Genomic DNA, 17,512 nt, shown 5'->3' on the forward strand with positions numbered 1-17,512 from the left:
AGTCACCATCTGTCAGCTCATAAATCATCCAGCTGATTTATGAATCACACTCATGAATAAGTCTTCACCAGACAGCCAGATTAAATGCTGTGGATGCAGTGTTCTTAATGCCAAGCAAAAATAAAAAGCTGAACACAAGCGAGGATGGTGTGAAGTGGGAAAAAAAAGAGAGGAGTGACTAAGTTTGCCTCGAAGGCACAGGTGCTGAAGGAAGCGACCGACTGCTGCTCCACGGAGGTGAAAGATACACTGCTAGATAAATGTTTTATAACTGGGCCATAATCCGTGGTGAATTTGTTCATTCAACTACATAGCTGAGCCTCTGATGACAGAGTGATGGGTGCTTTCTACCTTCAGGCCTTGTAGGTTGCTATTTCTGGGTACTTGAATTCTTGGCACCATTCAAAATATGCAGCACTTTGGATTGTTTTCCAGTTGAAACCTGTCCACAGGACGGAGGTGAGGGTGCAGGGGGCTTCTTGATTTCCAAGACATTTCAACATTCAAGATGAGTTTTCTGGCAAAAATCCCCCCAAAAATAGAGATTAAGCTGTAGCTACAGTAAATCTCAAAATAGACAGCATTTTGAAATAGTTGTCACACACAACACTAACACAAAACATGGTCTCATAGTTGAACAGCTTACTGAAAGTGTCAGCATCAATGTAAAGGTAATTTCTTATTCATTTGAAGATGTGCAGTATGTGCATTTCGAAATATGTGGGCGGAAATGTGATCTGTCAAAGTTAACTTTGACTCTTTAAAGACATGAGCAGCGATCCAAATGTAGAAGAAGTATAGCACATCCATCAAACTCAATACACAAGATTACAACATTTGATTAGTGGGTCACTTAGCACAGAAACTAATGGTAAAATCAACAGTATGTGACAGAAAGTAGGATACTAAGGAAACTTCTCAGTATTATGGACAACGCCTTTCATCCTGTGCATGTTTAACATTGAACAATAATATCAGTGTCATTTGCAATAATCACTGTGTGCAATTTCACTTTAATGTGCAATATTTCATCACAATGTGTAATATTGCTTTGTTACATCAGTATCATTGCCAGTATTTCTTCCTACTTTTCTCTTCTAGTTTTAATTCAGCTTACTTATTTTTATTTTTTTAACTAACTTATTGTATATGTTATTATTTCTCTATGAGGTACTCCATTTATTCCAATATGTAAGTATAATTTTTAAAGCAATATCTGGAGTTAATAACATTTTATCTTATTCTCTTTCCCCAACCTCTGTGGTATTTGATGTCGCAAAGGTTTATACGCACTGGTTACCCGCAAACATTGTAGTGAAACATGCTTTAATTTTCATATTGGATAAGTTGGGAAACATGGAAAAGTACTTGTGCCTGCATTTGTGATTATTAATGGGCAAAAGCAAATTGCAGCTTGGCTCTTTTACTTGGACATTGTGATTTCAGCAGTGCAATGAATTCCTAATTACAACCGGCTTATATAATGATGGATGTCCATTGCTTAACCCTTAATTATAGTCTGTAAATCGTAACAAGTTGCCCATCCGAAAATAATTGTACCTCTCTGAAACACCAATCCAAGTACACGGAGTTCCTCATTAATGACAGTTTTATGCAAATAGTTGTTTTTAGCAATACTCAAATCAAACATGTAATTTACACAATTCCTCTCAAATCAGTTAGTTGGGAATCTAATACAAAAACAACCAATTCTGTGTGGCATTTGATGCTGTAAAGGTTGCTCCACATTAAAGCATACTTTTATTTTGAACTGCTATTCATTGAGGAGCATAATCAAAATATCCAAACATCTGCACTTGTGATTATTATGAGCCAAATGCAAACTGAGGTGTGGCTCTTTAGCTTGGATATCATAGTGATTTTAGCAGTGCAGTAAGTTCCTAATGACAACAGGCTTATATAGTGATGGATGACCATTGCTTAACCTTAATTACAGTGTGTAAAGTGTAACAAAAATAATTGTACCTCTCTGCAACACCAGTCCAAGTACAATGAGTTCCTTGCAAAATACAATTTTATGCAGATAGCTTTATACCAGTCTGAAACATGTCATTTATTTAAAAAAAGCAATATTTTATCTCACTGAAATTGATTAGTGGGTCATTTAATGCACAAAAACAAGTAGTCCTAAAGGTGTGTTTTCACTAGTTATCTGCAAACACTGTAGTAAAGCATGCTTTTATTTTGAACTGTTATAAGTTGAATTTCTTTTTAGTAACTGTGATTGAAACACCCTCATTAATGATGTATATGCTAGGTACAAACTGCAGATTAGCCCTTTAACTTGAACATCATAGTGATTTTAGCTTGGCTTATATAGTGATTGATACCCATTGCTTAATCCATAAATGCAGACAAAAATAATAAATACCTCTCCGAAACACCCATCTAAGGCACTGCATTTCTCATCAATTACAATTGCAGGCCGTTGTTTTTAGCAATTCTTGTCTAAAACATGTCATTTACAGTAGATAGGACAAGCATGTGAGGCTGCTCTGTAATGCTAGCAGGCTGATACTGGTTTTCCTGCTGGTGACTGCATCCTTACTGTACCCTGCATAGCTGTTCTTGTGAGAGTGAGATGCTCTCCAGCAGCCATAGAGGCCACTGTACCATCTAACAACATGAGTGGCCCCACCCATAATCAGACTGACCAATCAGAGAGCTCCAAATACGATACTAGTTTGATTTGCAAAATTGACCTTGACCTAAGCGAATAGCGCAGCATGTGGGCGTGGTCAGGGGTAAGTTCGGTTGCGCTGAACGTCGCTCATCAACTTTTGCTACGAGACGAGCCTTGCAAAGCTAGTTAGCAGCTACTAAACATATACATTTCTAAACTAATTCGTCGCTGATTGCGGTGCATTTCTGGCATTTGAGATTGAAACTGGGATTTGCAGTCGTCCGCAAAGCAGCAAATTCCAGAGGTGACGAGGAGACTCCATTTTCGTATGCGGCTGCTCGGGCTAGCCAGCAAGACGGCGGAAAGCTAGCTGGTTATGTTGCTAGGCTAACTTTCCCTGCCAGGCGAACGGGAGCCAGAGCAAGCTAGCAGCTTGCGATAAATTGTCTATCTGACGATACCTTCGTTTACTACAAAAAGACTCCCAGGTAAGTTATTGAGTACTGCATCTAAATGTGTCTTTACATCACAGTGGGAGCACATTGCTTCACAGATACAGTCTCCGACACTGGATTTCATCAACGGTTGGATGCAGTCATGTTACGTTAGCTGCACACGGCTAGTGCTACCCTAATGTTAGCCTCCTTCCTCCACAGTGTTTCTACTCAGCAAGCTGGCACGCTAAGCTAATGCGTTATGGAAGCTAAAGGGAACACTGGAACATTCCTTTCTCACGTAACCTTATCATCCGCTGTGTATTGCCACAGTAGTACACAATGAATGCAGATATAGACCGATCTGCACGGAGGGGTAGTGCTAACTTTAGCAAGCGATCCAGTGACTAATGTTATGTCATCTGCAGCTTAGATGTGCAGAAATGCAAAACTTGTAGCTGATTGTGGTTTGTTGTTGTTGCTGCTGCCATAGCGATACTTTGACCCTGTGATTGCAGCATGCTGATGGTGGGAGGCAATGGACGGATGCACTAGAATGAGTGTGAAGGAGCTGTGTGAGACCGATGACCTGGCCACCGGTTTGGTGCTGGACCCTTTACTGGGGTTCAGCACCCACAAGATGAACATCAGGTAATCTGTCCCTCTGCTAATATCCAGCCAAATCAAACTGTGTCACAATGAGAGAATCTAAAATACCAGTGGTGGAATGTCTCTTTGGCCTTCACATTAACACACTGTTGTTTTGGTTTCATTTGTTGTGACTGGTTGAATGTTTACTGTGACATGTGTGAGCATGCCCTGTTATCCCAACCTGTGCTTAAGGTAGTTTCCATACAGTTGTATGTATACAACTTACAGACATAAGTTAAGCATTGTGTTGAATGAAATAGCTGTGCCTTACTTCCCTGTGTCTGTTGAGAAGACAGATGTGCAGTTTAATGCAGATCCTGCACGCTCTACACTAGATAAAGACTGCTTATCAACAGGGCTGATTTATTAAATCTGATCACCAATGTCATTTATTTTTTTCTAAGCACCTCTTGATCAAATGATTTATTTAAAAAGTGCATTGCATTGGCTTGGATACAACTCCCTCTCTCTATACATGTCACGAGTAACAGCTTATCAGCATTGAAGGATAAATGTTGAAAAGTTCTTTTTAAATTAAACACATCCTAAATATAATAACAGCTATTTCAGTGAAGATTTGTGTTAAGATCATATTGCTTGACACCTATTGTCCATTGCTTGTACAAATCAGTTATATATTTTTTGAAACGATTGCCAAGCTCAACAAAACCTTTGGAATTCACAAACTACCCTTGCGTTTTATAACTGTACCTTCAGGCAAAGTAGCGTAAATTCTCAGGACAGTCCTTCCTATGCACAAGAAAACTGCACTAGGAGTCATGTTTTGTTTGTTTGATTAATGCTGTGATTGAGGCTTTCTGATTTAAGAGCATTATCACCTGTGAGTGATGTAAGTGGAATTTCAGTGCAGGGAACAATCTGCTGTTGTATGGCAGTAATGAAAATGCTAATAACTAATAATTAATAATGATTGTTATTGAAATGTTAGATTTGTTTGAGTTTTGAATTTTGTTGTATCAGCATGGTAAATGCAGTGTTAAAGTTTGTGCACATTTGTCTATCAAACTGGAATATGCTGTATATGTAATTGTTTTCATGACAAAGATGCGCAAGGGATAATGATTTAAATTTGTAACAATGTTTTTGCTGTTATGAATTAGCCATATTCCATTGTAAGTTAAACTAGTGATTTGTTTGAGTGTTTTTGATGTTGTGTAGTGTTTGTGGTAAATTAGAAATAATCACAAATGTAGAAATAGTTGAGGAAATTGATTATTTGTGTATTTTTTAAACCCCTTCATCTTCTTTTGATCGCGCCAAGCAGTGTTAACTGCGCACAAAAATGTTCTGATGATTTAAAACATTAGTGGGAATTCTATATCTAAAATCAGCATCAATACCTAAAATTCAGTGTTTAAAACAGCACCTTGGACTAACTCAGGCTATTTAGAATTGACCCTCTTGCATTTGCTGCTCTTCTCCAGTCCCCCACCAGAGATTCGGCGTTGGGGTAACCTCAAAGAGACTCTCTTGCGGTTTCAACGTACGCATGACTTCAACGCTACGTTTGAGGCACTGACGGTGGGCGAACTGGCTGGTGATTACTTTAATGCTTTGGGAAGCCATCGACAGGAGCTGCTGAGACAACATGTAAGCATTTGTGCTTGGACGTCTCCCACTTTCAGCATCTATGCTAGGCTCATAGGAATATATCGCTGTCTCTTAAGTTTGTCACTTGAACGTGAGAACACAGTCCTAATCCGTCTGTGATGTGTGCAGGTTTATCGCTACCTCAGTGCCTTCCTGTTGGATAGCGGTGTCAAGATAGAGTCCTGTGACAGATACTCCTCAGAGACCAACGGAGCAAAGATAACCTCAACAAGGCACTGGTAATCACTCACACTTGTGGCATTGTATTTGTCAAGACGGCAGCAACAATACCTGCTACTGTTGCAGCACTGTGGCGGACTGTGCGAGTGTTTTGTTTTTTTAAATTGTAGCTATGTGCCTGTTGAATTGTTGCTCTGCAGGTTTGCAGGAGAGCGGGTGGAAGTCCTGCTGGGCTGCATAGCAGAACTGAGCCCCGCTGACAGTGCCGTGCTGAGGGCAGGAGTCAATGACTTTAGCGTGATGTATTCCACACGCAAGCGCTGTGCTCAGCTCTGGCTCGGGCCTGCAGCTTTTATTAACCACGGTGAGTTTGTTTGCATTTCTCACTAATGTTTTTTCCAGTGCACACACACATGTACCAGCTAAAAATTTTCATAGCCGATAGGAGTGTTTGCTTATGACTTTCATTAGCCGATCATTTCCCCAGGAGCACAATTTACTGGTACAGTCTGAGTCAAGCTGCTGTCACTTAGAAATTGATTGATGGGACTATTATTACATGCAGTGATGTTACACAACAACTAAGTGTTACTCAATTGTTTTGTAGTGTTTGTTAATTACTGACATTACTGAATGAGGCCAAGAACTTGAGGCTTTCAGCAACGATGATTTTTCCTGCTATATCAGGAAAAAGTCTAAATATATTTGCAATTTACACGGTAAAAATACTGACATACTGTGTCCTCAAGGGGGAAAATTATCATTCTTATTATCCTGCACATGTGCTTGAAAGCTGGATTAGAAGTAGCTGCCTTTTGCTGTTTTTGATAAATGCTGGAGATATTCGTAGATCATCCCTTGATATAGTTTTTCTGCATTGTTCAGAGTCCTGATTCAATGCATGTTAGCTAGTAAGCTTCAGCATTTGCCAACCAAATTTGTCCATCATGAGGCGTGATTCTTAGGATCTGCATTTTTCATGAGCACAACCTTTGTCCCGGTTATTGACCTTTTCTGTGCAAAATGCTGTGCTAATATTGCACTTCAGTTGTTATTCTCAATGGCAAAAATATTTGTCAGTGTGTTACGTTTTCAGCAGAACAAACTCCTTCTTATCTTTAAGAATTGTTGTTTCCCATTTTGTTCAATCTTCATGGGAAACTAGGTTGTAGATATCATTATTTTTCTGATATAGCAGCACAGTATCATCAGTTTAATTTCTTAATATGATTTTCTGTAATCTTTCAAATCTACGTAATGAGTTCATGTAAAATCCAGCTAAATGTTGGTTAATGAGTGTAATATGTAGAATATATATATATATATATATATATATATATATGTATGTACTAATTTTAGACCACAGTGAAAATGATTCATTTACAGTGATGAATGTGTTTTGTACCATGACTGTATTTACTAGCAGTTATAGCTACAAATCATCATTAAATTGCTCCTGTTGTGTGATATGTTTTAAATGAATGTATAGTTAATTAAAAGAGCAGCAAAGTCATTTTAACAAAGTCGACAGTAAATACATTCAGATTGCTCTTCCCAGACAACATGTCAATCTGATGTGTGAACTGAATTGCAATTACACAAAAGGTCCAGTGAAATTTGAGTTAATTGTTCCGTCCACTCGGAGGGCTGTTTCTTTTAACAGTGTTTCAAAGTTAATCAGCTTAGCCTTGAAGCTTTTGTGAAATGAAGTCTATAGACCAGCTGATCAACAAAATGCCGTGTCCTTTATTCATTGCTGTGATTAAATTAATAACTTGATTTTTTTAATCTGTGTTTCTTTTTGTTTCTCCCTCTGGGTTGAAGACTGCAAACCAAACTGCAAGGTAAGAATGAAATAATCATTTATCATCTGCATTAATGAGAGTGTTCAAATGAAAAAGACTGATGTAGTACTCTGATAAATGCTCAGATGTTATTTTCTCCGTCTGTCAAGGTTTGTGATTGTGTATTTGGATGTGTTTATTGTTGTGTTTCACTGATTAACCAGCCTTTGTCTTTCTCTTTTTCTGCGGTTTTCACCCGCCCAGTTCATCCCTGGTGAAAAGAATATTGCTTGTGTTGAAGTCATCCGACCCATTTCTCCTGGGGAAGAGATCACATGTTACTATGGTGCCAGCTTTTTTGGTGAAGGCAACGAAATGTGTGAATGCTGCACCTGTGAGAGGTGTGTCCATCAGACATCAGACACGGTCTTCAACAAAGCTTGTTTGTTTTTTGTTCTCAGCAGAAGATTATCTTGTTGATGTTTGAACGTATATTTCATTTAGTAATTTTCACTATTTTTCAGGAACGGAGAGGGCCACTTTAAGCACAAAGGGAAACAGCCAGAATGTGAGGAAACAAAGGACCCTGTGGGCCAGAAGTACCGCCTGAGAGAGAGGTATCTTCGTCACCACCGAGAAAAAGGTCACTTTCCTACAAGGCCGATAACACCAGGAATACACTCGGGTATCTTTAAAGGTAACCAGTTCAAGGTTTTCCCTCAAATTATCCTCTAAATAATCATGAAAGCTAAAAAGTAGTTAATAATGCTGCATTCATAAAACTGCTACTTTCTCTTAAAATTAAAATTTCTAAATATTGACTGTCATCTAATTCAGACAGAAGATGTTCTTTGTTGTCTTTGTACAAATGTAGCGAACGCCACAGAAGTGGAAGGAATAATAGCTGAGCAGTGCAATTATGCTACAAGTTGTGATAATAAAAACTTGACAGTCTGCTCATAACTTCAGCGGCTGTTAAAAGCATCGTTAAAATGAAAGCCTTAAGGAGCACTGACACTGCTTGTTCATTAATGTCCACTTAGCGATAAATGAGTGGAAACATGGCTGTCATTTAATTTTTTTAAGAGTTCATAAAAATTAAGACAACAAAAGGTCTCTGAAATATCTGTTTTTTTTCTAAAAGGTATATTCCAGCGCTTGTTCTAACAGATTAACCCTTTAAGCTTCAGTGTACCGCCGGCGGTACACCTACTAATTTGCATAGGAATTTCAAGAATGTCCGACGGGTGCAAACGCGATTATACAAACACTATACACCGATGGAAAGCTTAGATTCTCATGAATCCGCCGGTATAAACCACTTTCAGATGCGATTTCCACAGCGGGTGAGAAAAACACATTTGTCCAACAAAAACAAATATTCATCCATCCGTTCTCTATACACGGCTTCAAAGCACACAGCGCGACTCACATTTCCGGGTTTATTATTACACACAAAAAAAAGATTCCACAAAAAACGGCCATAATCCAACCTTTTACATCAGATGACACAAGCCAGTAAACTATTTTGTCCAAAACATGTCCTGAAGTCGGTATAAAATCCCCGAATCGGTCGTTTTCAAGGAAATGCACCTCCCGATGCGCGTCCAATATTCCCTGTATTTTTCGTAATTTTTTTTATTTAAAAATAGAATATTAGCGATTTTTTTGTACTGAAAACGGCTGGAATTGACTGAAGCTTAAAGGGTTAATTAAACAATTCCCTTAAGAGACGTACAGACACATAATGGGTCTGCTTTAATCATGTTGTGACAGTTGCATGCAATTTTTAACAATTTGTCTGTGGCGATTTTATGCATACTCACAGCTTCCACAAATTCACACTGCAAAGCTGTGACGATACTATGGTTGTAAAAAGACAAGAGATCTTTTCATGTGTCCACAGTGATAGAATTTAGGTTGAAAATCAATGAGGTGGTGATCCACAGGACATTTTTGTATTGCGATAGACCACAGACAAGATCAGTTAATGCAGCCAGTTGGCTGTTAATGAACAACTTTGTCTCACTATTCAGGGGCCAGATGGGAGTTTGGAATAGCTCTATAATGACTGTGAATGCAGCCATCCATAACCTGTAAACACGTTTGAAAAATTGTCTCGTATCTAATACAATTTAATAGGAATTGCTTCCACATGACCAAAAGACTGCATGTAATATGGAGACTGCAAGCAAGTTTAATGACATTGCTTTCTTCATTTGTAAATAATAGTATTTGATTTAAAGTAGCAAACGTACGCTTATGTAATCATGGCAAAACAAAGGATTTAGCAGGTAGGATTTAAAATAATTAGATGGCATCTTCCTCGGGGACAGACAGGAAAGATCGCACATTAGGTGAAACATCTCACAAATAAATGAAAACTATTAATGTTAATGTTTCGAATTTTTAAAAAGTTATTGATTCACACATATAATTAATCAATGCTGTGTTGTAGTTTAGATTATGCGTCTGCTTCTGTTGAAGAGCTAGCTTGAAGATGGAGGATGAATTGTGTGCATCTGTTCAAACATGAGAGCTGTTCCTGTGGATTGTGGACGTTACATTTGTAGATGTGGAAACAGCTTTGCCGTAAACTCTGAATACTGCTTTTCTTTAAGAGGTTGTAGTGTCATGTGGATTGTGAACTGAAAACATTCAGTTATGGAATAAATGTTAAAAATATGTTTAAAAGAAGATGTAGCATTTTTATGCCACTGCTTTCACAACGTCACATGCTGGGATAGCATTATGGGATGCTTCTGTACAGTAAATGGGCCGCAGCATAGACAGAGGAAAAACTTAAAATCCTGTCAATGACTATTTTTCAGAGCTAACATTTGGTTAAACAGGACATTAATGTTTATTGCTAAACATGACATTAAACATGATATTAATTGCCGAATAAACACACACATCAACAAAACGTATTCCTTTGTACAGACAGGCCTAACTTCAACTGATTCTTTGTTGTCTTTAATTCATAGCCATCCCCTCGAGGAACTCCTTTACCCAGCAGATGAGGAGAAATGCCTTGAAGAACAGAAAATTGAGTCAAACAAAGAAGTGGAGACAGAAGAAGCAAAGACGATCAGGGAAGCATCCACTAAAATCGTCCACAGTCAAACAGTGCAGGGCAGTTCCTCTTCTGTCCCAGTTTACTCTAAGGGACCTTACAATCAGAGTACGGCGCCACTCAGTGGACTTCCTGCTTAATTGTAAGGATCCCAAAAGCAAAGAAAGGGCCTTGCTGCAACAGCTGGAGGAAGTAAAGCCAAAAGATAACAGGCTGAACGAACTGAACTCGACTGGTGAAGAAAATGACAGCAGTGCATTAAACTTGAAGCCTTTCGCTCTAAATTCCTCCTTGTCGATTCATCAGAGAACCGGACCTGCTGTAAGTAACACAGCGGTTAATGGGAAGCCTATGAAAGTAGTGGGCAAGCGAGCGGTACACATGAGGACCTCGTCAAGAACAAAGAACATGGTTCGCGCCGTGTCCACGCAGCAGACAGTGTCCACTAACACGGATAACACTACAACTGTTTGTCCACCTGTTGAGGTTGACAAAACCTGCAGTGCAATAAAAGAAGAGAAGACTGAAAATGCATCCACAGAAAGTCAAGGCAGCAGCGTTGAATCCTGCATCATCACCGAGGTTCAAAATCCAACTGCTGAGCAAAACGAGCGCAAGACTATCGGAGCGGCATCCCTGTCAGAGGTCTGTCAGAGCATCACAGATGAATCAAAGAAAGCTGGGGACAATCCACTCATATCTCTGAAGCAATACCTTACCGTCAATCTAACGAGGTTGTCTGTGCAACAAAGTTCAGAATCTGGAAAGACCTGTGAAGACAGGAAAGGAAGAATGGGCATAAGAGGAAGGAGCAGACAGAGCCAGTGTCCTACACCAGCGACTCTGGTAGAAAAACGAGTATCCAGATCTCAGCAGAGGCAGGGAGGAAGTTCAGACATCTGTACAGCTGAAGGTAACAGAGGGGTGAGGGAAATGTTTTTCAAGGCCGTAGATAAAGTTAATGTCAGAAAGCGGCACCTTGATGAGGTTGTTGATGATTCGTCCCACAGTGAGAAAAAGAGGCACGACAAGGTTATTGAAATACAAACAGTGTCAGAAGAAGAGAAGGTTTGTGTAGAGCAAGAGCAGCAGAACATTTCAAAAGACAAAAGTGAAGGGCAGAAAGAGAACAGAAATTCTGCAACAGTTGTAGAATGTAAAAGTAACATAGTTCTTGAAGAAGTGAAAGAGTCTGAATGTAAAATCGTGCCCAGTGAAGAAATTAAAGCGCAAAATAACATCCAGTGTGTAAAAAATATCGTCAGGGATGCATGTCAGCAGAAAGAAGTGCTTAAAGTATCAACACAAATGACTCGGAGTTTGAGTAGACAGACAGTAAGTAGGCATGAAGAAGATATTGTTATCAAGCAAGCAAAGGTTCTGCTGTCTGATATTTTAAGAAAAGATAAATCCTTGATAGATAAGAGATTGCAGGGAGATTTTATAGGAAGAGGGTTCTCCAAGTCAGTCTCTCAAGAAATGCAGAGTGCTGAGGAGGAACCTGAAAAAACGAAATAAATGGAGGCAGGTGCCATCGCTCAGTGCAGAGGAGGTTTATGCGGAGACGAAAGATGAGGGCCAGAGCAGCAAAAGCAAAAGAAAAGAAATGTACAAAAGGACACTTGAGCGAAGAAGTTCCAGTTCCAGTTAAGACTGAGTTTAGTGTGGAAAGTCTGCAGTTTCAGTCGTCACAGAGGCACAATGACCCACCGACCCCCTGCCTCAATCCACTACCTCACAAGACACCAGATACTAATCCACAGGCCCACACACAGTCCAACATACCTCTGAAGAAACGTACATTTCGCAGTTCTGTGGAAATAGTTTCTGAGCAAACTGTGAAGTCTGTTTCAGATCAGGTTTCTAAAAAAGTCATTGAGCTAAATTCATCTACAGCTCTAACAAAGGACATCCCCCCATGTTCAGGGGAGAGTAGCAAAGTGAAAGTTAGACCTAGGAGAACAGAAGTCCAAAGGTTAGGTCCCAAAAGGATGACAAAACAAACCTCCTTTACTAGAGTGCTTCGCTCCAGAGCTACTGAAGTACAACGAAGCCATTTATTGAGGAAAGTTCGAATGTGTAAATTAGAGAGGCAAGATGAGGATGACTTCAGCCAGGCTGAGACACAAGAGACTGATAAGCTAGCAGAGGGCAAATGTGCTGATCTGGCTAAAACCCAGCAGCGGTTTGGTAAGAAATCCCAAAAGAAAGAGCAGGTGGAAACATTAATGCTCGAACAAAGTGATTTAGAGGACGTAAAGCCCGGCCTTAATTTTAAGATTCGTCTTAAGAGGAGAAGGGGGAAAGTGTGGGAGATGCAAAGTGCAGGATTTGAAAATGTGGCATTAAAAAAGGAAAAGGGAGATGAGATGGTGACGTGCGATCCTTTTAAAGCCATCATGGATTCTGTATCAATTTTAAACATGGAGATGGAGGCAGCTCAGGCTCATGTGCAGGCTAGTAAGAAGTCAAAGAGCAGGCTGCATCGTATGAAAAAAAGGAGGGAGAGCTTGAATGAAAAGCAAGCCATAAATTTATCCACAGTTGGGAAATCAGACAAAGACACTGAAAGTGCATGCGTGCCCAGTGAATCTACCAACGACAAAGTAGAATTTAAAGAGAAAATTGACAGAGAGCCTCCTGTCGGAGTGAAGCAGCTGTCAGAAAAAATCGACAGCAACAAAAATGACAGTGAAATGTTAGCTTTAGGCCAGGAAACAAAAGTTGAAGACCGCTTTATAAAGAATTGCTGCTTATTTGAAAGTGGGTTGCAACAAAAGCAGGAACCAGAATTGGATTTCAATGGTCTTCCATTACCAGTAATTAAACTTCGGAGGAAAATTGAGGATATTTGGGAGGTGGACAGCAAAGAGGAGCTCATGCAAACCGAACTAAAAATAGAGCCCAAGGTAGAGATGAGGGGTCACATTTTAGGGAGACAAAAGAAAGGATGTCTTGATTTTAACAGGCTCAAAGAAGAGTGTCCATCTTCTCAGAGGCTCAACAGCCACTCTGCCCCTCTGAAAACAGAACCACCTCCATTTTCTCTGTCTCTATCACCACTGTCACTGTCATCGCCTCTTAATGACAATAAAGCTGAAGTTATATCCCCGGCTCTTGATAGAATCGCTGAAAGGCCAGAGATGAACAGCGGAGGAAGGAAACAGAGGCACAAAATGGACAGAACACGCAAGTGTGGGCCTGTAGAAACACCCACCACTTGCCTTAGTCACACTCTCCAGCAAATTGATAACAGTCTCTCAAAGCTCTCTGAGGGCTTGTGTTCATCTCAGACTCTGGAAAAGCCCACAGCCTGTTCCAGTGCTTCTAATTCTGTCATCCAGCCCCCATCCCAGTCTCCTCCATTCACAACTGCAGATAACATGCTCTCTAGTGAGCCTAACTTCACTAACTGTTGTGATGATATTCTAGATTTTCAATGTCTTAACTTTGAGGGGTATTATCAGCCACAGAACATACTTCCATCGTCTCCATCAGATCTGTGTTCGCTGGATCCACCCACAGATCCTTTCAGCAGCCCCCTCTCTCATAGCCCCTCTGATACATGGACCACTGAAACGCCGTACCTTGGCCCTCCTAGTCCAGGAAATAATTTTACTAGTGAGGATCTGCAATTTTTTCCAGGCCTGATTTCTTCCAAAAATGACTCTGTTCCTCTGGAATGCGAAGCAAAGGACACCTCCAAAGACAGAAACCCACCCAACCCCAGTTTCAATTTTTCAGCTCTGGGCAACCCTGACTTGATGGTTAAAGATCGGATTATAAGTAAAAATCTAGGCATGAGGATGTCCAAAGACGACCTCAAACCCCAGTCTTTGTCTGTAACCAACAAACCTCGTTTGCTTGGCACAGCAGCATCATCTGTTACATCCCAAAATCCTGTTACTTTAACTCAATCCTCTATGAACATCAGGCCGAGCACCAGCCAATCAAAAAGCCAGTCCAATTTTAAAACCCAGGGCCCTTTCCATCGAATGAGCATTCCTAGTAAATCTCAAACGTTTCCAAGTACTCAGACAAACGCAGTCAGAGGAGTGCCCCAGAGCTGCCTGACAAAGTCCGTCCCAACATCTCAAATGTCGAATAAATTCCTCTCTCCTCAACTCTTCACTGTGAAAAATCCCAATCCTCCGGACAATCCATTAAACTTCCATGAGAAAACCTCTACAGTTATTCACAGGGTGCTTAAGTTTCAGGGGGGGAACCCGAGTCAGAACTTGTACAGTGCACCTTGTAAAGACATCATGGCTGCTGGCAGCCCGACCATCACGTCGAGAACACTCTGTGCAAAACCTGGTGTTGTTGAGAAGACCCAGCAGAGTCAGAAATTTGGTGTTAATGCAGAAAGCCATAATAAAGACAACATTTCTGTACATGGATTTGGGAAGGATGTCAACCATCTTGCTTCATCCACAAACCTCAGCAGGTCCAATCTCCATTTCAACAAGCCCAACTCCTCTATTCCTCAGTCTTTTAGTAAAAGCAAGATGTCATCTGACAAACACGAAAGTAGTGAAGCCAACATGACATACAAAAACTTCTCTGCGCTGCCAAGACCCTTCTTCTTTCCTAGCAAAATGTCTGACGGTTATTCATCGCCACAAGACAAGAGTTTGAAACAGGATAAATCTACTACGGCAACCTCAGACAAACACCAGCCATGTTACACTCAGCAAGACCCTTTCGATTTCAGCTTTGGCCCATCTCTTTCGCCCATGTCTCAGCACAGCAGCCCCCATGTGGCCCACAGTACACCTCCTGGTACACCAGCAAACAAGAGTCAGTCCTCGACCTCCTCAGCCTCTTTCCCTTATGGTTATCAAGGTCCCCCTTACGTACTAAACTTCAGCGGAGACCATTCGTTGACCCTGGGTCTCAGGGATGGAGCTGAGGGCTACCCAGGATTAGGCTCAACAAACTACACCTACCACTGTCTGATGGAACCTTCAGGCACACAAGGGCGGCTGGTCCTCGAGCCCTGTGGACCCCAGCTGTCTAACCCAGCATCTTTTGCCTTGGGTGGATTTTCAGGGCTCAAAGGTCAGGACGAACACTGCAGGAAGGACATGCAGCAGCAGTGCCAGCCTGGAGAGCACCAAGGCACATCACACTACGGACCTGTTCCAACGTCTCACTCCATGGGTGCCACAAAACCCAAGCGAGTGAGGTTAGTGGTGACAGACGGCACAGTAGACTTAGATCTTCAGTACTCAGATTGATTTATACCCGCAGGAATTCCAGACTACATTTGGATGTTGTTTTTCTGTGAGGGGGATTATACTGTATCTCTCACAAAAAAAGAAAATGTTTTTGTAAGCATTGTAATTCATAGTCTACCAGTTATTAAAGTCAACTGACTGGCATTTTTCTAAATCATTATTTTGATGGACTGTTAATATACGAATGACTTGTACAGGGTTTATGTAAAGGAGGCTTACTGGAGTGTTTTAATTACTGTATGATTTTTTAAAAATGAAGTATCTAAATACAATCTGCATAGCATACCAAATTTCGAATGCGTCATGAAAAACAAAGCATTAAATATGTGAGTGGGAGTTTGAACCTACAGGCCCTGTAAACATTGAAAGCCCTCTTACTGTACTGTAGCATAGATGTATGAATTTTTCTATACCATGTATGGCAGTAGAGACAGAAGCCACCATCACTGGTTGGCGGTACTTGTATTGGTGAGTTTTAAAAAGGCAGCTTTGTGCCTCAGACTTTGATATGTTCTCGTGACTTTTTCGAGCACCTGTTGACACCCTGTCTACCCTCATTTTTATACTCACAGTAAGGTCTTTTTTTCTCACCGTGTGTGTGCAAGTCTTTGTGTGTGAGTGTGTGCATGCATTGGGCAGGTGTGTCTTGAGGGATCAACGTAACGTGTGTCGTCATACCTGATCGTGTGACTGTCGCTTTGCCAGATTTATGTAAGTTCATTAGTGCATAAACGAAAGGCTCGTGCAGGAACAGTGTACAGTAAAACAATTTCACAACCTGAAACTGTATATTCTAGGGCAACTCTGCCAGTTTCGTGAACTGCAGCTTTTCACAGCTGCTCTCTTGAGTACAGATGCGAATGAGTGAGTGGGGGGTGAAACTGCAATATGTTTTTTCAGGCCAGTTGTGCTTAATGGATTGAGGGATAGCACAACATGGCATCTTTGTAATGGGAGTACACCCAGCTGGCAGACTATGAGAAACGTTTGAATATTGTCATGTTGCATTAAATAAGAAGCGACAATCTTTTCACAGAGTTACTCACTTTTGTCGTTTAGGTCTTGTTTTCAAGGAAAGAACAGAAGGATAAATTGTGCATCACCTACAATACTTGCTGTTGTTTTGTTGTTGCTGATGGAGCTACATGTTCATAGGTGTTTATATTGTAACCAGAGTTATTTGCTGTTGATTGTGGAACTCGCGTGAGCATTCCCCTCATATAATGATGTACTGTGTGTTGAACCCATTTTACATCATTGGGCAGGAGTGTTCAGTGTGACTGCACAGCCTTACATTACTACCATGAAACGTACTGTCTTGATATGGAAAGGCCAATTATTTATTTTAATATCCTCATTCTTGAAAAGGTGCTTTAATGTAATTTATATTTCACATTGATTGTTCAAAACTATTAAATGTTTTTTTTCTTTTTATTATTTAATGGGACAAAATACTGAACTGAATATTTACATTGAGTATTTAATTTTCAAAGCCTTTGACATCTTATCCATTTTTTTCAGTTGTTACAAGTAAAATGTTCTCTGTCTTTTTTTCTAATTGGCTAGTCTTACTGAAAGTCTGCTGTAGAAATGTACAAATGTAGCCTATATCATTAAAGATACTTAATTCTTGTTTTGTATTTTCTCTCTGACTCTCTTTTAAATACTCAAGTGCATGTTGTCATTAATCTGCAGTTTTATAACAGTACATATATTTTATCCTGAATATAAAAAAGGAGCGTACATTCACACATGTATATAGATATGAAAAGGATGTTACCAGAAGGACAACAACAGCTTTAGCGGTAACCAGCTGATTGATTTGATTGATGATGCCAGGAATCTTTCCATCCATTGGGCATCCATCACATCCTTCTTTTGATTGTACCAGT

The 17,512-nt window shown here is 40.2% G+C and overlaps 1 protein-coding gene across 1 annotated transcript; it reads left to right on the forward strand.

The window, feature by feature from the left end:
* Nucleotides 1–2,743: 2,743 nt before the first annotated feature.
* Nucleotides 2,744–17,252, forward strand: kmt5c (lysine methyltransferase 5C). Its single transcript, XM_022195041.2, has 9 exons — nt 2,744–3,132; nt 3,597–3,729; nt 5,175–5,340; nt 5,470–5,579; nt 5,721–5,884; nt 7,345–7,364; nt 7,569–7,705; nt 7,829–8,001; nt 10,292–17,252. Exons 2-9 carry the CDS (start codon nt 3,617–3,619, stop codon nt 11,896–11,898), a joined length of 2,490 nt encoding a protein of 829 aa, XP_022050733.2. The 5' UTR covers nt 2,744–3,132; nt 3,597–3,616; the 3' UTR covers nt 11,899–17,252.
* The last annotated feature ends 260 nt before the right edge of the window (nt 17,253–17,512 follow it).

The sequence above is a fragment of the Acanthochromis polyacanthus genome, chromosome 21 (assembly GCF_021347895.1).
Source record: "Acanthochromis polyacanthus isolate Apoly-LR-REF ecotype Palm Island chromosome 21, KAUST_Apoly_ChrSc, whole genome shotgun sequence".
Taxonomy (NCBI): Eukaryota; Metazoa; Chordata; class Actinopteri; family Pomacentridae; genus Acanthochromis; species Acanthochromis polyacanthus.